General features: G+C 43.7%; 1 protein-coding gene across 4 annotated transcripts; it reads right to left on the reverse strand.

Annotated features, from left to right (window-relative positions):
* BTNL9 (butyrophilin like 9) lies at nt 4,113-20,842 on the reverse strand. 4 transcript variants are annotated; one of them, XM_021083406.1, is made up of 13 exons: nt 20,629-20,824; nt 20,455-20,513; nt 17,924-19,725; nt 16,579-16,698; nt 14,324-14,668; nt 12,760-13,041; nt 10,158-10,286; nt 9,973-10,005; nt 9,673-9,693; nt 8,855-8,875; nt 8,596-8,622; nt 5,902-5,928; nt 4,113-5,031 (listed from the first exon to the last, which is right to left on the reverse strand). In XM_021083406.1, the coding sequence occupies exons 4-13, from the start codon at nt 16,673-16,675 to the stop codon at nt 4,460-4,462; spliced, it is 1,554 nt and encodes a 517-aa protein (XP_020939065.1). In that variant the 5' UTR covers nt 16,676-16,698; nt 17,924-19,725; nt 20,455-20,513; nt 20,629-20,824; the 3' UTR covers nt 4,113-4,459. The 4 variants fall into 4 exon arrangements, with proteins under 4 accessions (XP_020939065.1, XP_003354442.1, XP_020939064.1 ...); XM_003354394.4 differs by lacking the exon at nt 17,924-19,725 and having other exon boundaries at nt 20,629-20,842; XM_021083405.1 differs by lacking the exon at nt 20,629-20,824 and having other exon boundaries at nt 20,455-20,622.

Here is a 24,771-nt window from a genome sequence, read left to right on the forward strand (position 1 = left end):
CCGTCGGGTTCTTGATCGGCTTTTCTGTACTCCAACTTACTGCTACACTCTTCTCTCCATCTGGAGATTTCTCCGGTTTGTTTGATCTTTCCCCTGGTAGGTGACTTTCCAGGGTGCGGGAACCCTTTCTCCTCTGCAGTTCCCTTTCGGGAGTGCCCATCCCGCTTGGATTCACCTTCTCTCACTCTCCTCTTTTCTCCCGTTCTGCCCAGTAATGTCACGAACTTCTTGCCGTTATTGGAGTTTAGGTTCCTCTGCCAGCGATTGGTTGCTGTTCTGTGTGAGTCATTTATTCTGTAGAAGTGCTTTTTTTGTTGTGTTTGTGGGAGAGGACGAGCGTGTCTCCCTACTCCTCCGCCATCTTGTCAGTTATGAAATATTTTAAGGCATTCCCTAGGGCTCAGCAGGTTAAGGATCTAGTGTTACTGCTGCGGTTCAGGTCACTGTAGTGGCACAGATTTGATCTCTGGCCTGGGAACTTCTGTATGCTGCAGACATGGCCAATATATACACACACACACATATATATATATGCACACATGTGTGTGTATACATATATATAATATGTATATATATTTACTTATCAGATGCCACTACATTCATTTTTCAGTCTCTCTATTACTATATATTTGAATAAACCATTTGAGAATGATCTTTGTGTCCCATTTATTACTCCTTAATATATTATTGTGTATTTTCTCAAAATTAGGACATTCCCATACATCAAAATCATGAAATTAACATTTATTCAACACTACGATATGATCCAGATCCATTTTTCAAAATTTCTCCTTTTCTCCAAATAATGTCTCATGTAGATCTAGGATCCCATCCAAGGTCACCTATTACATTTGGTTCTCATGTCTCTTTAGCCTCCTTCAATCTGAAACAGCTCTTTAGTCTTGCTGTATCTTTTTTTTAATGACCCTGACATTTTTGAAGAGCACCAGGCAGTTTGTCTGATATATCCCCCTGATTTATTAATGGGGGGAAGGAATATCTTGAAAGTAATGCTGTTGTGTTCTTCTCATTGTATTTTATCAGGCAATCACATAAATTTATGTCATATCTAATGATGCTGTGTTTTGTACTTCTAAAATAACTAGCATTTTTTTTTTCTTTTTAGGGCTGCACATGTGGCATATGGAAGTTCCCAGGCAAGGGGGTCAAAAGAGATCTGCAGCTCCTAGCCTACACAACAGCCACAGCAACACAAGATCTGAGCCACATCTCTGACCTATGCTGCAGCTTGTGGCAATGATGTATCCTTAACCCACTGAGTGAGGCCAGGGATTGAACCTGCAACCTCATGTCTTAACTTGCTAAATCACAACATGAATTCACAAATTAGTATTTCTTGTTAAGATACTTTGAGACTTCTGCTGTAGGGTAGAGCTTTCTCATCTCCCACATTTATTTGTTCATAATTAATTTATAAATGAGTATCTATATCAGTATATATAAAAACATAATCTTGGGTTCCTATTTTACTCAATCTGTAAGTTCCATTAATTACTTTTATGTTCAAATCTAGCTAGTGGGGGTCCCTTCAAGCTGGCTTTTCTGTCCAATGGACATCTCCTCACTATTCTTTGAGGACTTCCTTACATTCTGGTAATAGATGGTTTTTTATGCTATGTGTTTTTTTCAATACCCTCAAGTTTTTAACTCAATTCTGACACCATTTACCTAGAAATAGTGTCAGATTCCACAGGTTAAGGGCTCAGTCATATAAGAATCCCCTGCTCTGTGCTTCTGGCCAACCCACTGTAAATTAGAGATTTCCAAGATTCACAAGACCCCTGCCTTGCATTCTGTTAATTTGTTAGAGCAGCTCACAGAACTCAGGAAGAGTACTAACTAAATTACTAGTTTTTTATAAAATGGCATAGCTCAGGAACCAGATGGAAGAGATGCATAGAGGAATATGTAAAAGAAGAGCCACAGAGATGGCTTTCTCTCTCTGAGCAGCTCTCCCTGCATCTCCATGTGTTCACCAACCTGAAAGTTCTCTGAACATCATCCTTTGGGGGTTTATGGAAAGGCTTTATCGCATCTTCATAGTTTTTTAAATCATTGGCCCTTGGTGATTGAACTCAATCTCCAGCTCCTCTCCCCTCCCTGAAGTAAAGGTTAGGGTGTGGGACTAAGTTACAACCCTCTGATCACAGAGTTGTTTTCACTAGCAACCAGCCCCATCCTCAATGGCTTTCCAAAAGTTATCTCATTAATATAAGCTCAGGTGTGATTGAAAGTAGTTTGTTATGAATATCAACAGAGATCCTTATCACTCAGGAAATTCCAAGGATTTAGGAGTTCTATTCTAAAATATAGGTCAAAGGCCAAGTAAATATTTCTTAGTATAACTCAGAATACCACACCCATCTTGTATTTTCTCTCCCCCAGACCTGGAGTCCACCATTTCTCCAAGGAGCCTTGGTTCCTTTCAGTGGTAAATAGTATCTAGCGGTTGTTAGATGTGCTCATTGGTATCAGGGTGTTATTGTTTCTAAGCCCTCAAAGCAAATGGAATAAAGAACAATATGTATCTATCTATTTATCTATCATCTATCATGAGTCTTCCATCTATTACATGGTAAAAGCCCTGAGTTCATAGTTATTTCTTCATTCTCTCCTTTCCCTTTTCTGTATTTTTTGTATTTCCTTTCTCTACTGAAGAAAACTCTCATACACTTAGTGCATTTTCTTCTTTGCTCAACCCTTTGTTTAGCAATTCTTGTCATTATTCATTTTAATGTTCAAATTGTTCCATACTTGGTCAATGGAGCCCCTTTGACCTAGATCTTATGTCTTCTTGTTATGTCCCCATAGTTTTTGAGTACATGTTTGTACATGAAAGATGTTCCAGATTTACCCATACTTTCTCTGCTACAACCCTGAAACCCATCATTTCTCTAACTTCATTTTAGTGGGGATTGACATTAAAAACTAGGATATATGGAGTTCCCATCATGGCTCAGTGGTTAATGAATCTGACTAGGAACCATGGGGTTGCAGGTTTGATCCCTGGCCTTCCTCAGTGGGTTAGGGATCCAGCATTGCCATGAGCTGTGGTTTAGGTTGCAGACATGGCATGGATCCTGCGTTGCTGTGGTTCTGGTGTAGGACAGTGGCTACAGCTCTGATTCGACCCCTAGCCTGGGAATCTCCATGTGCTGCGGGAGCAGCCCAAGAAATGGCAAAAAGACTAAAAAAAAATAAAATTAAATTAAAAAATAAAAATAAAATAAAATAAAAACTAGGATATGAGCCCCCGGTGAACACATTGTTTATGAATTGTCATTATTTCTAAATCTTTTCAGAGCTAGAATATATATACAAAAATATTAAAATATAAAAATAAACTAATACCTATAATCTTATCCAGTAAAATTTCTCCTCTTTCCCCTTTTCCAGTTTCTTTCATTTCTTCCATGTGAACACTCTGGCTCCAAACAATACTGAAATGGAGAAGGACTTTATGGTTCTCCCCACCAATGTCCTATGCCCACATTTTGTAGAAAAACATTAACCAAAGAATAAGTTTAGCCAGAGAAGTGAGAAATGCAGAAACAAAGGAAAACAGTCAAACAAGACCAAGTAATAATAGTATAGCCATTGGATAAAGTCAAGGACCTTAGGTTCTTTCTCAAGAGCTATAGACAATATTCTGAGCTATGTCCATTGAGCTGTTTTGTAGATGCTGAAACCCCCACCATATGGAAGAAGTTAACTACATGATGACCAGTCTGTATTCATGACACAAGGTGCCACAATTCTGAGAACTGGCTTCAGAGAAATGGGGAGAAACTGTCCCTGGAACTAAAAATTAACTGTACTTAAAACATTCAAGATGACGTTGATCAGAAGCCATGACCAGTTTCAAGATGACTTTCAGAGCTGACTGTGCTTCTGCATGTAGCCCCTCCCGCCATCTCTATACCTCTGAAACTCCCCTTTAAACCTCTTGCCCACTGACTGTCAGTGGGAAGAGTTGACCTTTGGGCTTGAGCTGCCCCACTCTCTTCCCCCTCCCCCCTGGCCAGTTGCCAACCTTCCTTCCACCAAACTTGTCTCTTTATTGCTCTAGAGTGAGGAGCAGCCAGGTACACTTTCAGTAACAACATGAATATATTTTTATTCATTTGCTCAATCCTACAACACACACAAATGAGGTTTAGAATTTCTTAAAAAAAAAAGAAAAGAAAATCATATCCATATAAGTACACATACATGTCTACATAGGGAAATATATCTCTTTGCCCCTTTTCTGCTTCACCAAGCCTTTTACAGCCTTTGCTGACATTTTGTCAGGGAACACTGGGGTTGGTGTATTTTTTTCTGCTCTAGAGGAAGCGGAAGAGCAAAGCATTGGCTGTTATGCAGGAAGCTTCTCAGGACCCAGGCCTATAGCCATGAGAGTGCCTCACCATAGGCACAGGGAAGAATGTGCGGGCCCTTAGGATTGTAACCAGTTGTCACTGGACTCTCTAACTGGCAATGGGCAGATGGTGAGTGGATCTGGGTGTTTGCTGCCATCATGGGCTCTAGGCCTAAAATATGCACAGAGTGTCTCGCTGAAGGTATCAGTGAAGGTGAAGATGTGGGAGCCATCGGTCACGTTGAAGAAGGAAAGCTTTCCTGCATCACAGTCCAGAAAGATGCCCACGCACCGGGGTGGCACGTGCATGGTGAGTGCCACGCGGTGTGGATCCAGAACAAAGTACTCGCAACCATTCCACAGCCCCATCACCCAGTAGCCATTGGCAGGGCTCAAGAGCACAGGACCTGAGCACTGCACTTTGGCCAGGCACACACCTAGGAACCAACGGCTGCGGTGGCCCACATGCACCTCCCAGTAGTGGCGGCCAGCAGAGAAGCGCTGCTGGCTCAGAACGCATGTCTGCTCCAGGAACTGCTGATGGTGGCCAGCTGCCAAGCCTGGTGCCATCCTGCGGGAGGACACGCGCTTGCCATCTTCTGAGACCTCCAGGCTGGGGTGGGCAGACCCAGGATCCAGGGTCACCTCCACTGCACAGAGGCACAGGGTTAGTGCCTGTGTAGCACAGTTCTGCCCCCAGGTACCCACCCGGTCCCCTCCCCTGACAGGCAAACCTATAGTTCTCTCTTTGGAGCAATCTGTAGAATAGTCACCCCCTCTCCTGGAACACCCCCTCTCCCCACTATGATACTGAAGGGGCATATAAGTCACTCCTTAGCTTTTGAAAGTGATAAGAGGAGTTCCATTTCATTCTTGAACCAGAAGGTTCCTGAATTCCATGATGCCTTACAGAGCAGAGATGGAAATGCAATAGGTTTGGGGGATGGAGGCAGGCTGACTTTCCCCAACATCTGGTCAATGAGGAGCTCGGGGCTGGTTCTGTTCCCAGCTGGTCTCTCCACTCTGTGTGACTTTAACATCACCAGTGAGCTCTGAGCCTCAGTTTTACAGCAATTTTAGGATTTTAAGACTGAAGGAGACCTCTGAGATCATCTAGTCCATGACCCTGTACTCTGGCACCCTACCCCCGCAGAAAGCACACCCATTTGGTGGATGAGAATCCTGAGGATCCCTGTTAGATGATCTGGGAGGTTACTTACAAACTCTCTATACTCTTCTGTAGACAAGCCCTAGTAGCAGCCTTTTTCTTGGGAAATAAACCTAGCAAACCCCAGAAAGCTATGTATGTTGAGGAGCACGTGTGTGTGCACAAACATGTGCATGTCTGAGTGCATGCAAGCATGTACATGTACAGTCATATGTTGTGTGTGTGTCTGTGTGAAGGCTTCATACTTGGCTCCTGGGCAGGCCCTATCTCTAATCTCAGATCTGGATTCCTCCCTTTTGATTAAAATCCAGCCAACCTAATTCACAAAACACAGTTCCTCAGCTTCAGTTACCTGCATATTGTTGGGCTGCTCTCCACTCTGAAACCAAATAGAGAGGGAAAAGAGGATCAGAGATCTGATTCAATAACTCTGGAACCTTGAGGAAGGTTCAAGATTCATGATATAGGCTTCCAAACCAAATAATCTCATTCCCACCATGGTAGCTGGTTTGGATCCAAACTGGCCTGGTTCCACCATAGCATCTTCCTGGGAATTTGGGATCGGATTAGGGGGCTGGTGTCAGTGCTGGGTTATACCAAAGCTGTGTGCAGGCTGAATTTGTACTGGGAAAGGTGGGATGACAGACACACGAGCAAAGAGAACAAATAAAACTGGGATACCTTGAAGGATGGAAACAAGGCCTCACTTTCTGACTGGCTTAGATCCCAAGAGGCCCAGCAGAGCTCAGCTCCTGTCCTAAGATGTCCTCAAGACAATCTGTGTTGTCCTTTTTCTTAACATGAGCCATTCTGTGTGGATTTCTGTTTTGTTTCATCTTGCATTTTACAATAGAGATCACCAAAGTCAAAAAATGCAAAAGCAACAGAAGATGTTTTCAGAGCTCCATAAATTTACAGCAAAGCCTTTCAAAACATATTTTGCACCAATAACCAGTAGAACTTTAAAAATATGCAGTTCTTAGAAATTGGCACAGCATTGTAAATCAACCGTACTTTAATAAAAAATATATATAGTTCTTACATAGAGTAACTCAATTCTATAAAGCTGTCAGTTCTCCCTAAATTTGCCTTTAAATTAAAAGCAACCCCATGTAAAACTACTTTTGGATCTTTTAGGAACTTCACAAATTTATCCTAAAATTTGTACATTAAAATGGAAGAGGAAATGGAGGTGAGCTTGTACTTTCAGGAACTTTAAAAAACCATAGCAGTAAAAACAACGAAGTAAGGTGGCCAAAAGACAAACCCATTAAGACATGGAGACTGAATATGCACTAAAGGTGATACCCACATCAATGGGGAAATAACAGATGATGTAGTAGATAGCATTGGGAAAACTGACTCTTTATATGGAGAAAAATTACTGGATTTTCACCTAACACCACATAAAATGGTGAATTTCAGGTGGATTAAAAACCTATGCATAATACATATAAAGTGAATAGAAGAACACATAAGGAGAATATCTTCGTGACCTAAATGTAAGGAACATCTTTGTCAAACATTCAAAAACACAAGCCATAAGGTAAAAATGTGATGATTAGATTTTATCAAAATAAATTTTCTTTTTAATAAGGGGCACTATTGGATAAAGCAAATAGCAAGTGACAGAAGAGAAGGAATTCGTAATATATAGTAAGAGTGAGGAGTTAATATCCTATATATCATATTACATAAAATAATAATAATATCACATGAGGGGATGACTACAAACCAAAAGACTCCATTCCCCAGCACTGACACCAGCTCCCTCCTACGAACCAATAAGAAAAAGTGATGCCATATGAAAAACTGGCAAAGGACATCAACTGTCAATTTTCAGAAGAGAAAGCTCATAAATCTAGCTAGCATATAAGAAGATGCTTAAACTTCTTAGTGTTCAGAAGAGTACAAACCAAAAGAATAATTACTCATCCTCATTTGAATGCCAAACAGAAAGCTGGCTCATGGAGGCTTCATGCACTGCTGGTGCAGGATGATGGTGCTACCTTCACAGGATCCTTTTATCCCACTTAGTGACATATCCCCCATGGGCCAGCAATTCCCCTCTTAGGTAAACATTCCAGAGAGCTCTCCACATAGGGCCAGGGGCAGTATGTTTGAGGCTATTCATTCAGCATTGTTTGTGGTGATGTGATGTTAGAAACAGGCTAGATGTCTACTCCAGCAAAGTGGCTGGCTAAGATGGAGTGCTCTGCAGCAAGTGGATACAGACCAGATTTAAATGAGGCAGCAGGGATGGATATTAAAACTCAATGATAAGTGAGAAAAGCAAGGAGCAGCGTGAGACTGTAAATATCATTAAGTGCATGTGCACAAAACAGAAATTCACATTTTGCAAGAACACATACCAAATAAAGATACACAGACTGTTCACTTTCTGGGAAAAATGAAGGAAGGGTACACAGAGAAATAGCTATATACAAGGTAACATGTCCACTCTAGAACCATGAATGAGAATTTTTGAGGGTGGGCACCAGGAATCCAGGTGATTCTGAGAATGTGCAACTACAACTGGCACCAATGATTTACCGTATGCTTATACCTCAGGACAATATAAAAATGAACATAATATCCAGCACAAATGAACACCTCCTCAGAAAAGAAAAACATGGACTTGGAGAAGAGACTTGTGGTTGCCTGATGGGAGGGGGAGGGAGTGGGAGGGATCGGGAGCTTGGGCTTATCAGACACAACCTAGAATAGATTTACAAGGAGATCCTGCTGAATAGCATTGAGAACTATGTCTAGATACTCATGTTGCAACAGAAGAAAGAGTGGGGGAAAAACTGTAATTGCAATGTATACATGTAAGGATAACCTGACCCCCTGCTGTGCAGTGGGAAAATAAAAAAAAATGAACATAATAGTAAAACTCAAATATAATGTACACCAGGTGACACAGATTAATACATTTGTGTAGCTGTGGAGTTAACCAGGATGAAGTGTAGCTGGTTTGTCAGAGTAGGTGACTGGGATGCTGAGATGTAAAGTGAACAGTGGAAAGAAAATAGACTTCACTCACCAGCCTGGCCTTCAGCTCTTCTCCAGTCTAAAGCAACCAAAGAAAAACAGAATTAGAATACCAGGTTCCTGCAGATTCCCTGCTCACATATCAAATTTTGTACCCACCCCTGATTCTCTCCCCTTTCTTCTTCCACCCACATAGCCATCAGAGTTCCAGTCTGGCCATCATACCTGGTTGAGAGATGAGAAGAACATACCTGGATAACCAGATGCTAAAAGGTGGACAAGAAGAAATATTTATAAGAGGGGTCACGTACCTAGCTCCACTTGAAGCTTCCCTGGAAACAGAACATATGAAGAAAACATCAGCCTTTGGATGGGAGAACCACTTTCCCAAGGAATTAGGCCACTAAGAAGAGGTTTCGTAGTCTTAAACCACTGCTCACCCCCAAACCCCATCCTAGCTGGATCATCACCCATCTGCAGGATTCTTACACCACATCCTAGTCTTTGCTCTAAGGCAGAAATCTACATAGGGCTGGGAAGAGAAAATAGGTATTGATACTGAGGAGCCTCTTTCAAGGACTTAGGTCTGATTTTAAGAGGCTACTGCTCAATTGCCCTGAAATTACAAGCTTTTCCAGGGGAGGAAGTAATGTGTAAGTTCTCTTCTCTTCCTTTGGATTCACTCTTCCCTCCGCCCCCCATGCTTTCAAGGTGCTAAGTCCCTCTGGGGAGAAAATTAGATTTGATAAATTACTTTCACTTTGGTGAAAATTAAGGATGTCTTCCTTCTCAGTGACATTTGCATTAAAAAGAGAAGGATATCCTAGGAAGATGAACCAAAAGGAGTAGACTTTTAATGGTGGAATTGTAACTGAATCATATAACTTGCAGGAGAGGGCCTGGCAGAGTCTAACCAGAGGGTCTTAGGTCAGACTTCCTTAGCAGGTGCACAAGTCCATTTGGGAGGGGAAAAGCGCAAAGCTCAGATGGATGGATTTAGAATTAGATCACTGTCATCCATCGCTCTCCAAAGGAGGCCTAGTATCACTGAACCCCCGCTTCCACTGTGCACTGTATTACTCCTCCCTAGCCCATGGCCAGTACTGTGGGCATGGCACCGAGAACTTACCCAGCTCTGCTCTGAGTTTCCCTGGAGAAAAAAAAAAGAAGAAAAGAGGAAAATCTCAATTGATCATGAGGCCTCATTCCTCCAAAGTGCAGACCTGGAACACCGTTTGCTCTGGAGAACCAGTCTGAGCTAAACGCAGAGGGAACCAACGCAGGAGAATTGGCAGAAAATCTCCGCCACATCCCCTCTCTGCCCTGCTTCCAAGCCTCCCGGAAGTGACATACTTGTCTTCTTGACCCAGCACCCCTACTTCTGCTAGTCATAGATGTGAATGAAGAGCATGTCTTTCACCTTGCTTACCTTTGTCCTTCTCTGCCTGCTTCTTCAATTTTTCTGAAAAGGAAGAAAGAAGGGGAGTGGACATGAGTGTGCACGCTGCCACTGGGCAGGATGGCCACTCCACGCTGCCCTCCTACAGCCGCCTGCACCACTTTCCTCTTGAGCAAAGCTAGCTCCAGGAGAGCAGCTCCAGGACTGCTTGGTACCTTGGGATCTCCGTTGCTTCTGAAATATGTACAGCACCAGTTTCAAGAGAAGAGCCAGGAGGAGCAGCAGTCCCACCAGAGTCCCGAGGAAAGCTCTCTTCCAGGGAGAGGTTCTGGGTAAAAATACATCTGGAAAACATCCCACATGGAGTTGACTCAATTTAATCTTCACTAAGCACTAAGTGACAAGACTAGTCTGGACTCTGTGTCCCAGATAAACTTCCAAGTGACTGGTTGGTCCTTCCTGGGCCCCACCATAGCCATCTGTAAAATGAGAGCCACTGTCAGACACCCTTGAAAGGTAACATCTGAGGAACAGTGGGGGACTTGAACTTGGCTAGGGTAAAGAGGAAAATACTGCAAACAGACTATGAAAGGAAGGGGTTGATGCGCCCTGCCCAGTCCTCCAGCTTAGAACTTCTGTGACCATGGCTCTGACCTCCCTCCACTTCTTCCCACTCTTGCTTTATGTCTGAAGGATATGAGAATCCAAGGTGTTGATATGTGAAACCCAGTGAATAATTGCTGTCTACTGCTCTGACGATTCCACGTGTCATCTCCCACTTCTTGCAAACACTTGGCTTCTACTTCTTATCACACCTTTGGAAGAAACATTACAAAGCCCTGTGGGGCTGACTGACAGTTCCCCTCTTCATTCTCCAGGCCCCCTAGGGAGGATCTGCTCTGAGGTAGGATATGGCACAAGGGCAGTGGTCAGACAGTAAAGGAAAATGTGAACAAATGGAGTAGCCCTTTAGAAACTACTGTAACAATTTAATAGAATAATTATAAGGAATTGGTGCTTTTATCCCAGTGGTCTTTATTTTTTTTCTTTTTTTTTATCATGGTAAAACATACCTAATGTAAAATTTTAAGCTTAAGGTTCAGTGACATTAAGAACATTAACATTGTTGTGCAACCATCACCGCCAGAACTTTTTAAATTTTCCTAAACTGAGACTCTGTGCCCACTAAATACTAGCTTCCCATTCCCCTCACCTCCAGCCCCTGGTAACTTCTATTCTATTTTCTCTCTCTATGAATTGACTATTCTGGGTACCTTATAGAGAGAGAAATTATGCAATATTTGTCCTTTTGTGTCTGGCTTATTTCACTTAGTAAAAGGTATTCCTTTGGTGTTTAATTTTACTTTTCTAGCAGTGAATTCTTATTGTCTTGGTCAAAAGTATTGTGCCACAAAGAATTGGTCCTTCACCACAGATGGTTTTTGAAGCACTGACCTAGAGGTTAAAGAGCTCAGAGTCCTATGCCTCCCTGACCTGTAGTCTCCACCTTGTCTCTCTGTTCTAGCCTCTCCCACATCCTTTCAGCTCCTCCAATAGCTACACACATTTCCACCTCAGGACCTTTGCACTTGCTGTTTCCTCTACCTAAATGGCCTCTACCTGAATGGACTCCCTGCAGATATCCACGTGATTCATACCTTTTGTCAAGGATAAACCCAAATTTAAAAATCGGATTTCCTCTGGTACAAAGAGATACCCCTTTCCCTTCTTTTAGAGTACTTCCTTTAGAAAATTTGTAAATTCTTTCTGTATCCCTTTGAGATATATATGAATCTTTTTGAGAGTTAAGTAACCTTCTTGCCATATTTACAACCCAGGGATGTTTTTCTTAGGCGCTCATAGCCATCTTTTTGAAATTGAAAGATCAAAGAGAAAGTGCCCTTATCTCCACACCCTCTGTTAGTTTTATTTAGGCACCAGGCCCCAAGTCGTAACTTCATGTTGGTCATAGAGATAAGAGATAGTGTATTTCTCCTTTGGATAAAGACAATTAACTAAACTTTGTTACAAGTTACCTAATTACCAAGGTGAATTTTAGGTGAACTATGTGTAACATACACACGGTATTGTTAGGTCCTCTTACCTGAGGACAAGTTATCACTTATCAGGGTGAGATTTCTTTCCGTTATGATAATATAACGATTGATTTGGACCAATGTGAAACATGGCCCATAGGTAGGTTAATCCTCAAGACTTAAAAAAGTTAGAACCATGAACATTAAATCCTTCAGTGGGTACCTCATAACAAAATCTTGCTCCTAGATAGTGGCCTCACTTTCAACTCATTGCCTAGTGGTCTTTTTCCCAGATCCACTACTTTCAAACCCATACATCCCCCAACCTGCCTTAGCTCTCTTCCCTGACTCATGTTTCTCTGGCTCACCTAACACTTTCTAATGTGTGCTCTAATTTAACCCTATGTGTGTCTGTTTACCCCACTGGAATATGAACCTGAGGTTGGGGAATATTGTGGGTGATCAATAAATACTGTTCAAGGGATTGAAATTAGGAACACATGGGTTCTCATGATGACCTCTAATAAGTAGAGTTTCTAGATTTCAGTGCATGGGCTTTGGTTCATTATGTTGGCTTTTGGAGCCCTCTCCCAATTACTATTTGTCACTTGTACTCTTAGTAAGCTCCTGATATCATTGCTGACTTTTTAGGTATCAAGTTCAGCCTACCCCATACACAGCCAGGACCCAGTGCCACTGTGTTCTAATAGATGATCTTTGGGATAATAGACATGGAGGACCTGAAGACTAGGAAGATAAGGGTGAGCTGTCATCCACCAACCTGCTATCTGGACCGCAAACTCTTTCTTCTGGCCCAGAAGGGGGTTCTGGATGGAGCAAGTCACATTGCTCTGGGTGCCCCCTTGGATGACCACAGATGTTTCCAAACTGAATAGGCTTTGGGCATCCTGGATGATGTCTTCAGTCTCTGGAGGCAAGCATCGTCCATGATGGTCTCTCCACTGAGCCAGCGGCATGGGGTACCAGCCACTGGAGCTGCACCTTAGCTGAATGCCTCCCTCTTTGAAGCCCTCAAGGGAGATGTGAGGGTCTGAGCCCAGCCCTGGGAGAGGCAGGAGAGGTGAGAAAGATCAGGCACCTTCCCAGAAGTTGTATGCAAAGTCCAATGCACCATTCATTATTTGCAGTCACCATAAGGCATCATGACAGTGACTGCTCTTAACACACACTTGCAGTCCTCCACATACAGACTATAAATGATAGTCTAAATCATTAGTGGAATTTGGGGACCATACAAACTCTGACAGGCATTTGAAAATATGGAGAGGGCCATTTGTCCAAGAAAGACTACTGGTAGATAGTCATATAATACAGCCCCCTTAGAATTAATAATCATCCCACTCCAAATTTCAATAGATCGTCTTTTCTCTCTCTTGAGTCCCACCAGAGCTCAAGTGCCTTTGTAATATATACTTCTTTATCTCTCTATCTAAGTAGAGATACCTTTATATTTTGAATGTACAAAACATTATTATGGTTTAAATGTTAATATTGTTAAAAAAAAAAAAGTATATAAAAAAGCCCCAGATTTTCTCCATCCTTTCCATCCCACTGTACCCTCTCTTCTAAGTACCAATTTTGTTAGCTTCTGGTTTATCCTACCTGTGTTTCTTTTTTTTCCCCTCCTTTCTTACACAAAAGTTGATATGCTATTGAGCTTCTTTTGCATCTTGCTTTTTTCTCTTAAAAACATCCTAGAAATCACTCCACATTAGCTTAGAGCTGTTCCTCATTTTTTTCAGGTGCATAGTGTGATGGACCATACTTAACACCTATGCTTGGACGTTTAAGTAGTTTTCATAGTTGTACAATAAAAATGCCATAAAAATTAATTTATACATATGCCTGTTTCATTTTAGAGTTGTGGACGATGTGTCTTCAGGGTTAGCTCCAAGAGGTGGGATTTTGGTTCAATATCAGACAGTTGTATTAGCAATTGCCAGCACCCCCTGCACTGAAGCTTCACAACATTGAATTCCATCAACAAGCTAGGAGGGGTCTTGCTCTCCAACACCTCTACTAAGAATGTGTGGTCCAACATTGAATTTTTCCAACTTGATAGGTTAAAAAATTGTATTTCTGTAGCTTTAATTTACTTTTTTATCACTATGAGTAAAAGTAATCATCTTCTCATATAGTTAAGGGCCATTTGAGTATCTTTTTTTGTGAGCATTTCTTTAGTTCATTTTCTAACGAATCTTTCCTTTTAATCTTTTTTCTAATTAGATATATGTTCTCTTTCTCTGTGCTTCTCTATCTACTCTTGAGCTCTGTCCAAATGGACCCTTTTCTCCTTTCTGCTTGGGCTTGACTAGGTCACATACCTACTACCTCCAGCTCCCAGGTTGCTTCCCCAGAGAAGTCACTGGAGAGGAAGCGGCATCCATAAGGACCCTCATCAGCAGGGATGACGCTGTAGAGATGCAGGGTCACGCTGCCATCAGTGATATCATCCTTCACCAGTTCAGTCCTGTTCTGGAACTGTTTCATCTGCTGATCGTAGAGTTCCTGCCCCTCCTGGTATAGGTGCACCACATCCGAGGCTTGGCTCCGGAACCAACGGATCTCCATGTCCTCAGCATCCCGGTAGGATGACAGGTGGCACAGAAATTCCACCTCATCCCCAATGTGAGCCAGGATGGAGTCCCCAGGGCCTACCACACTAACCTCTAGAAAGAGAACCCAATGGCCAAAATCAGCTCTCCTCAAATGCATTTGTTGCAGCTCAAAAATCTATAGTAAACCATTCAAATGACAAAGGTGAGACACTCTACAGGAACTGGTCCAGTTTCTTGAACAAGTAATTGCCATGAAAAAGCTGACTGTGCTATATTAAAAAACACACAGGGAACATTATAACCAGATACAAATTGTGGTGCTGGACTGGTAACTGGTTTGAACCAATCAGTTGCCAATATTATTTTGGGGATAGTTATGTAGATATGGCCAGGGCATTACATGAAATGGAATCTTTGGCCAAAAAAAAGAAAAAAAAAGCATTTTAAAACCATACATATACTATGCTCTTATTTGATTAAAAATGGTGTATTTGCACAAATGCACAGAATAAAAGATATGAGAAGAAATAGATGAAATTGGGGCTTTGGGGTGTTTTGTTTTGTGTGTGTGTGTGTGTGTGTGTGTGTGTGTGTTTAGGGCCACACCCACAGCATATGGAGGTTCCCAGGCTAGGGGTCTAATCGGAGCTGCAACTGCCAGCCTACACCACCAGCAACACCAGGTCCAAGCTGCATCTGTGACCTATACCACAGTTCATGGCAACACTGGACCCTTACCCCTGAGCAAGGCCAGGGATTGAACCTGCAACCTCATGGTTCCTAGTCGGATTTGTTTCCTCTGTGCTGCAATGGGAACTCCTAGACCAAATTGTTGATGGAGATAATTAGTACATGATGGGAATAGATGTTTTGTCACTTTCCTTTGTCTGATTTTCTAGTATTTTATAATGTACATGTAATACTTTTGTAATAACAAAGGATATTAAAATAATCTATGGGGGCTCCTTGCTTCATGGGTTTTCCTAAGTAAGACCAAATCCTGCCTTCAAGATTATTATTCCTCAGGATCTTTTATTTGATCATATTCTTCATGGGTGTCTCTACATGATTACTCTCCTCCCTGTTTTCTACCATTTCCATGAGAATTTCTATTCCTGCTGCAATGCCTTTCTACCTGGCATGCATTCATTCTTCTCTCTGGTTTCTATGCACCTCTTTTTCTTCTTTCAAAGCTCAGCCCAAATTCTTCCTTTATAAATCCCTTCCATCCCTTCCTACCAGTTTCCCTCTCCAGGTTCTCTCCAGCTGTCACTGCCCCCACACCTAAAGCCTGACCCTCTTCCTAGGCACACCCTGCCTCAATTTACTCTTCATCTGTTATCTTCCTAGATAATGTGCTTCCTGCAAATTTCTATTGAAATAATGCTCCTATCTACTTCCCTCCTTGGATTTCCAGGGGGAAAAAAATGGGCCTCTTAGCTGTGCTCCCAAATAAGGAGCTGTGCTCCTTGTTTCTCTTGCAGCTCTGGTTCCACTGGACAGCTGTTTATGTCATGGCCACCGCCCTCCCCTAAACTGCTTGAGGATCTGGGATGTGCCTAGTCACCTTGGTATTCCTGGTTTCCAGCTCAGGGAATCAGGGAAGTACATTTGCCTGAGTTTACACTCTCTGTTAGTTGATTCTTTCTTGAGAAATGGTAAGACCAGGATCCTTCCTGCCCTTCAAAAGCTAAGGCTTGTATGCAAGAGTGCAGTTAAAAATATTTTCCTGCTGGTTCAGCCTGAGAATTTCCTGGCCCCCTTCTGTTCTACTGTCTGCCATGCTTGTGAGCTGTAGGGTTGTGGATGGCTGGCTGGTTGGTGCTGGAGTACTGCGGGGCTGGTAGGTGCTCAGAGGCAGTGGCTTTTTAAAAACTGAAATGGAAAATTTGCTTTTTAGCCCCTCCCACAGCTTGGTATGAGGCTAAAAAATCTCAGCCCTGGGATCACCTGCTGGAAGGGTGGATGGAAGCTGAGGTGTTCACATCCTGGCTGTCTGGACTGCAGATTATACATGTTACCTGAGTACAGCTCCCCAGACTGAAGGAGAAGGAGAAGGTGAGTGAGGAAGAAGAGACTGCTGGGCAGAGAGTCCTGGGAGACTGGAAAATCCACCATTTTTCCTCAGCAGTAAGGGCCACCTGGCGAGGGACACAAAGAGTTACTGGAGTGACCCAGGAGAGATGAAACTTCATGCACCAGGCCTGACTTTTGCCATTGTCTCAATTATTTTTTTGTCTGGTTCTTATCAGCTCCAGTGCCTGGCTTCTTTTCAATCATAGCCAGATGTGAGATTTGCTTCTAATTTTAACAGGCAAAACTGCTCATGACGTTGTTGGCCTTACTTGGGTTCACAGAGCCGAGAGAACAAGGCTGAAGTGTCCCAGAGGAAGGAGCTTTGAGCTTTGCATTGTTTAGAGTCAGAAATAGAGCCATGCATTGTGTGAGGGCTCAGCTAGGATTTAGTGACTTTTCCCAAACAAAGGGAAACCTATAAGGACTCCCAGGTGCATTTTCCTTCTCTGCACGACCTTGTTCCCAGTTCCCTTTGTTCTGGAACATCAGGTCCACAAAACAGAGGAACAAACACAGAGTTCCAATCTTTCTGAAGTGGGATGCATGCCTGACTGCCTTTTAACTGCAGCCACATTTAGGACACCTTCTTCTATCCCTGAGACCTTAGACACAGCTCCCAGGAGGTCAGCTGGTGACGGATCCTGAGTCAATAGCATTTTTGAAGCCACAGAGAAGAGGCTGTCCCATCTAATCCTCTGCATACCCCATCTGTGGCCCAGGATACTTAGCCCCAGCACAAGCAATGGCTGATCTCACTTCTGATCCCTTTTGGGATCTACCATGATGCCTCACACTCTGAGTGCCAGTGAGCCTAGCCTGGGCAGCAGGTATATCTTGGAATATATACAAGCCTCTCCACTTTTCTCCTCTATTTAGTTGTGGGACTTTAGAGAGATTATGTAACTTGCTGAATCTTAATTTCTTTGCCTGAACAATGGAAGAAACCAATCCAACTCAGGGTTGTTAAGCCTCCCATGGGTGGACTGGGTGCTCTCTAAATAAAAGTCAGCTCTTCCCTCTGCTTTCATCTTCCCAACATCTGCTCTCTGCTCTCCATCGTCTTCCAGGGACTGCATCCCTCTCCTTTCACTCCATTATTGCACCCCCATGGCAGTTTCTATTCTCCAACCCCTCAGTCTCCCTTCTCCCTCCATCTACCACCCTACTCCACTGTTTGGTTTCCTTTTCCCACATACCTGAAAGGCAGCATGTGCCCCTGGGGCCCTGTAGCTACAGCCCAGTGCCAACCACACCATCAGCAATATCACCAGTGGGGTGTAGATGAAGTACCTTAAAAGTTGCTGGTGTCCACAGAAGAGCAGTCTGAGGAGGTATGTGGATGAATTTATGGAGGAGAGGCTCCCTGAGTGACCTGTACTGGAAGGACCTTGGCTGACAGGACCAGTGGGAGGGAGGGGCGGTGGCCTGTGGGTCAAGTTTGTCATAAACTACGTACCCTGCCCACCTGGAGCTCACATGCAGGTAAGCCAACAGAGGAGCGAGTTGGGGTGGCTCCATTCATGCTCAGATCAGAGTCCCTTTCACAGGGGACCTGGCTGTTTTAATAGCCAACAGCTATTGGAATCACTATTCACACAGTAACCATTAGAACAGAGGCCTCTTTGACCAGTGTCCAGGCTCTGGCTGGACAGTCTGGTCTCTAGCCCTTTTGGCTAATGGCAGGAAAGTGTCTGTGACAGGCCCAGAAAATGGAAGCAAAGGACCCTAGATCAGGAACCCCTCACTGGCTTTGTGTTTTCTCTCTATTCTTCTGCTCCCTTTCCTCTTTTCCTCTGGACTCTTGACAGAGAATCCCATGGGGGTGAAGCCAGGAGGGTATCAGCACCAGTTAACACCTTCCAAAATAAGAGGGGCTCAGATACTGTTTATGGATCCATTTGGATCAGCTGGACTCTGAGAAATTAATCAAGATGCGTTAAGTGGTAACTTGAGTGTTCCTGAGGCAGCAGTGGGGCATTATACAGGCCCACAGCTGGGGGTAGTGGCTCCTCACAGCAGGAGAATGTGCTCCAATATTCCCAGGCAGGGGGAGGTGGCCACCTGCAAGTCAATATGTTCCAGATGCTGGAATGACTCTCAGGATGGTAGTTCTCTATTGTGATACATTCGTGTGATTTCAGTCACTGAGTCTGCAGAGGAAGTTCACTCTCACATACGGGTATCCACAGTAATAAAAACTAATATGAATTGAGTGCTTACTATTTACCAAGCACTTACCTATATCAGAAAGATTATTACTATGATGATAAGTCCAAATTGCAAACAAGGAAACTGAGGCACAGGGAGGCCAAGTGACTTGACCTGCACACACAGCTAGAAGGTGGTGGAGTGAGAGTTCCTCTCAAGCTCTGTACTTCTCTACAGATTCCTCACCAGTGATGTTGTATGCCAAGGCTGGATGTACACTCAGTTCTCCTGTCCTCCAAACACTGACCCCTGTTAGGGACCATCTGGTCAAAGACTGCAGTGCTTGCCCTGACAGCATCTCATATGCACTGAAGAAGTGGCTTGAGTCACCAGATGTCAGCCACAGGACCAACCAAGCAACAAATGAATAAAAATAGAAAAAATCCACTTCTGATAAAAGAGCTTAAAACCAGAGTGTCCCCTCAGACCTTGTCAACAGCATGTTCTCCAGCAGGAGGTAATGCCCTGGAGTCTCTTTGCTTCCAGCACTCAAGGACCTGCCTTGAAAGCCTTAATTGGAGGGAAACAGTCTGGCAATTTCCTGAAGTGACTTCAGAGGGGTCGAATGCCCCTTCTGTTCTAAAGGGCATCCTTCTCCCCACTTTCTTCCTGCAGTTCATCTTCTCTAACATCCCTCTGCAGTCGAAAGACTCTGATCCCCCCAAAACATTTTCTGATTTCAGCTGTTCACACCACAGTATAAATGGATTTCAGATTCTTTTTCTGATGAGAAGGGTTTACTGGGGAACAGAGAGAGACCGGACACATTGCCTATTTGAGGAAGATGGAGGTACCAGTGAGGGGAAGGATGGCCAGGAAGTGGGTGTCAGGCAAAAGTGAAGCTTTGCTGGTGGGGTACATGCTTGGTACTCCTCAGGGAGGCTCTGAAGACACAAGGGGAATAAGGGTCACACAACTGACACCAAAGAAATGCTGCTGAAATACTGCTATCCTTAGCCCAAGCCTACCTTCCTTCTTTCTTCTTTCCTTCTCATTTTCTCTCTGGCTCCATTCCAACCCCATTCTAGCATTTACAATTCCTGAAGAACACATGTTCTCTTGCTTCCCAGTCCTTCAGCTCTTAAGTCTCTCTTTAAAAATGATTATTTTGTTGTTGTTGTTTTGTTACTTTTTTAAGCTTGGGTTGTGTGTGCTTTGCCCTTTTCCTATTCCCCATGTCCTAAGCTATAAGCCCCCAGGGTTAGAGCTTTTGCAGTATTGCACCCCTCCCCTTCCAAAACCCACTGCAATGCTTTGCCCTCCACAAGCTGTCAATTAATGCTCATTGGCTTGCTTTGGTTATTTCAACAGACACATAAGAGAGTTTCCACCCCCAGTCTCTAAGTGAAATGAATTGTCCCAAGGAGGGACTCTGAGAGAGGCTTCAAATGGCTTGAGGCGAAATGGGATGCATCAGAATCCTTCCCCTTCAGGTGGAGCTGCCTGAATGAGCATTCCCCCCTTGGTCACACTGACATCCCTATTCTGCAGTCAGGCTCAAGATATTATTAGACAGTACCAAACTATCTTGTGCTCTTTCCTAAGCCCTCAATTTCTGAATTCCATTTATGAAAGGTGGAGGTTTAGGCAGGCATTGAGAATGAGCCACATACCTGGAAGGCAGCAGCAAAGGGTCCAAAATGGCAGATGAGTCCTGGTGATCTCAATTCTTCTGCAAAGGAGATAATTGTTATGAAGTTCCAGATGCTAAGGTCTGCAGACGTGGACTAGAAGCTCAGTTGAGGGGGGTGGGGGGCAGCTCATCTGTAACAGAATTACCCACTCACCTTCCACCTTAAGACAAGCAGTGCTTGCTCTGCCCTTTGCTATAAAACACCAAGATAGATAGAACAAAACGAGGAAGTCTCTGTCACATCCTGTCAGTGTGAGGAAAATTATGAATTGAATTTCCACGGAAAATGTTCTTCCAAGGTCATAGGAGGGGAAAGGTATCTGTGAGTTTTGTAGAGACTGGAAACTGGAGAGGCTCAGAGCAGGGAGGAAGTACTCCAGGGGCGGCCCAGGATCTCTGAGGCTCCAGGGAGTCAGGATGGCCACGCCTGGCTAGCGCCTCTCTCTTTACCATCACAGCAAAAGATACAAAGACTGGACAAGCATAACCACTAATTAAGAGTTAGGAAATGTCTGCTGCTTAACTCTTAACCAACTTTACATTCCTGTGCAAGGTAAAGACAATAAGAGAAATAGCATTGTAGGTAAAACCTGCAAGAGCTGTTTACATACAATTTGGAAATACAATGTAGTGGTGTACCAGGATTTCTTTAATGGAGTAGAGCTCAAAAAAGAAGAACTAACCACTACCCCCACTGTACCCCATTTTGACACATGCCACTGTGCAGCTGATATTAATGGGAGAGAAGCACAGTGGACCAAAGTGCCAGCCACTTGGCTGTATCCCCACACTGACATTCTTCCTAGGGAACAAACTAGAGCTGTGGCTTGGGGTAACTCAAGCACATGGAGGACTCCCAGAAGTGCCTTATGTTTGTGGAGGGATTTGAGTAGAGGTTAGGACTCTGCGTTAGTGGATGGAGGTGAAAACAGTCAGTTTTGGGACACCAACTTGAAAGTGGCCCTCCATATTCAGGCAGGCTAATGGATGCATCCCAGGCTTATGAATGCATAAAAACATCCCAGGACAGCAAAGGGGGTGAGCTCATTGTGGGTTCAGTTCCATGGGGCTAGGGAGATAGAAAAGAGCTCAGGGACAGAGTAAACATAACGTTGGCACTGAATAAAGAACAGGATCAGGGAAATTATGGGGGCAAGGGGAGGGGGACAGATACTAAGAGTGTAGGGATGTGGTTAACATGCCTAGGGCAGAAAAAGGCTATGAACTTGCCATGAGAGTTTATGAAACCTATCAGTGGAAGGGGAGGCTGGACAAAAATAGATGAGACTATAGTTCCCTAATATCCTAGTGGTTAAAGATCCAGCATTGTCACTGCTATGACCCTGGTCACTGCTATGGCACAGGTTCAATCCCTGGCCCAGGAACTTCCAAATGTCCCAGGCATGGCCAAATATATTGGCCAAATATATATACGCATACATACACACACACATACAGAGGACCAAATTGCAAAGCATTTTTCATTCCACACAGGGGAAGTGGAAAATTGTCCTACTGGGCAGCCAAGAGCCATTTGGAAATTTAAAGGACCTGAAGTGATTCAGGCTAGAGAAGAAAAATGGTAGTTGTACAGAGGAGCTTTTCACTAGATTTCTTTTGTCATCCTCCACAGCACCTCGAAAGAGGTGAGAATGTCTCAGCAGAAATGTAAAGGTAGCAGGAAGAGTCAACTTCTGTGACTCCCAGATATGGCCCTGCTGGGACATGAGAAGGAGATTCCACCAGCCACTGCCTGTACCTCATGGTGCATTCCCAGCAGGGACAGAGCCCTGTATGCCCATCCTATCTGCTGTATGGGTACTTCCATTCCAAGGCCTCAAGAAACCCATCAATGGCCATATCCAAAAAGAAGATGGGTGCTGGACTCATGGAATTTATAAAGTGAAAAGAGAAGTGTTAAATTTTCCAAGGGAGGAATGCACAAGGCCAGGTCAGAAAAGCAGGAGAAATTTATTAGGGCATCTGAAATGGAAGGGGTCAGATCAAGATGGAATCAGAAACATTTGGGAGGAGGCATTCTGCTTATAAAGGACTGGTGGGTGTAATGGGAACATTGCGTGGGGAATCAGTGTGGCAAAGGAGTAGTGTCTCCTCTCCATGTCTCATGTCTGGATAAGTGTTGCAACTGCCCTGCCAAGGGCACGGATAGATGTAAGGAGGCACAGTATTCAATCGTGTGTCAATCATATCTCATGGCCTACCTTCCATATGTTCTTATCTTGTGTTGCTCAACCCAAACAATCACATCTGCCATCCTCCTGGGAACCTATTAGGAAGGAACTTCACCTGCCCTTGAACAGCGGGGAACCCACCTGCAACAGCCACTCCATTGGGTTCCTTAGACCACTTCTCCTTGGTGTATACCAGTCCTCACCACGAAATTGTCTGATAGCATTCAGGGGTTTGGGAGCAGGAGAACACCCCAGCACAATGGCCATTCTTACACATAACATGGGGAGATGGAACAAAAAATCATGCCAGACCCACAAGTAAATTAATTAATCTGTCTCTTCTCCTAAGGAAAGACAACAAAAGAAATATCAGTAAGAGCAGCTTAAGATAAATCTGTGAGCAGATGTGGGCTTGGTGGAGGTGGAGATCACCTTTTCTGCTGAGTTTGAAATATGTAAAATGCTTTCCCTCGTCTTCAAAGGCCATGCAGGACTCCACTTTTTAGTGCTCATCCTAGCTTTTCCAACCTCCTCTCTTTTTATTCTTAACTCCTAATTTTCACCAGCCAAGCACCTCCAGCAGTCACTTCTACCCCTGTGCTTTTCCTACCCACCTCTTCTCTCTGCCAATCTCTTTCCCCAGGTTCCTGCTCAAAACATCTTCTTCCAATGTCTTCATGGATAAACTCCACCTCTCTCTGTATACATACTTCTTTCTTTTTGTTCTTCAAGCTGTCCCATGTAGTTTGAACTTGTATAAATGTACTTGGGGCCACATTTGCAAATGTCTTTATGTGACTGTATTTTCTTTTCCTCTATAATTTGGGCTCCAGGTATTCATGACCAAATCTCCTTGATCCTTGACATAGTCTTGGGTACCTGCAGAGATTCCTCCTTACAAAGAATGCTAGCCAATAACATAGGTTGACACACAAAAGCAAGACAGTCACTAAGAGAGATGATATTTGCTCTGCACGGCTCAAGGGTAGAAAGATTTGCTAGCTTCTCACCAACCTTCCACCAGCCCAAAGCATGGGCCCCTAACCTTTCCCCATTACATACCTTATTTTTTTTGTTTTCTAGGAAACTCAGAATGTCCTGTGCCTGACAGCTGGCAGGGTGCCCACCATTGTGATTTTGTTACACACATGCATTGAGAGAAAGGAAGAAGCACACAACTTGAGCAGGGTCCCAGGGGAGGTAAGGGGCTGCAGAGGCTACATATACTATTCCACTGCCCAAGCACCAGTCTTCAAGGTGAACAGGCATTTCTGGAGTGATGTGAAAAGTTTTGCCCAAAGGCATCTGGATTGATCACTCTCACCTCATAGAAATTCCTTTGTAGTAAAGAGACAGCATCAATGAAGTCCTACTGTACAGCACAGGGAACTACATTCAGTCTCTTGGGATAGAGCTTGATGGAAGATAATATAAGAAAGGCAATGTGTATACAGATACCCATGAGGGCAGTAGGTGGTCCCTTCCCAAATTTGAAAACAAGAATCAAGCTGTTTTGAGTTAACTGCCTAAGGGTAAAAAAGGGCAGGGGGAAATATCATTCAGAGTAGTTCTCTAGTGACTACTGAAATGTTTATCCAGAACTGGGTTTCAGGTGGGGAGGAGGTGGCTGAGAGGTGGGAAAGCTGAGGATGGATTTGGATGGCCAGCTGGGGCCCTTTCCTCTGCATGTGAGCTGGTTTCCTCAATAACAATAGCTGGAGCAACATACCAACTCCTGAGCAGACCCCAGGAGAGAAAACGGAGGAGGAAAGGAAGAGACTGGAGAGGTAAGATCCCCCACAGAATGTAGGAGACAGAACATATTAGAGCTTACCTCTCTCAAACCCCTCATTAGGAGTGTGTGGGGAAATACAAAGTTTCCAATAGGAAGTGAAAGTCACATCACTTGTTAGAGAAAAACCAGAGTTTCCCCCTGATTGAAGTGGCATCTTTATCACTTTCTACATTTCCATATAGTATTGGGTCTGTTGCTGAAGCTTCTGTTCTGTTCTATTGACCTACTTATCTCTTCCCACACCAAAACACACTGTTTTAGTAACATATTGATAACTGAAGGGCATATCACTTGTGATTATGCTTCCTCT

This window comes from Sus scrofa, chromosome 2 (assembly GCF_000003025.6).
Source record: "Sus scrofa isolate TJ Tabasco breed Duroc chromosome 2, Sscrofa11.1, whole genome shotgun sequence".
In the NCBI taxonomy this organism is placed as follows: Eukaryota; Metazoa; Chordata; class Mammalia; order Artiodactyla; family Suidae; genus Sus; species Sus scrofa.

Bases quoted from the DNA above. Each gene is read 5' to 3' on its own strand.
- BTNL9 (XM_003354394.4), bottom strand. From the start codon at position 16,675: ATGGTGGATTTTCCAGTCTCCCAGGACTCTCTGCCCAGCAGTCTCTTC. The intron at 10,006-10,157 runs GTACCAAGCAGT...CTTCCTTTTCAG, and splicing joins GAAGCAACGGAGATCCCAAG to AAAAATTGAAGAAGCAGGCA. The intron at 5,032-5,901 runs GTAACTGAAGCT...GCCTCTGTGCAG, and splicing joins AGCAGCCCAACAATATGCAG to TGGAGGTGACCCTGGATCCT.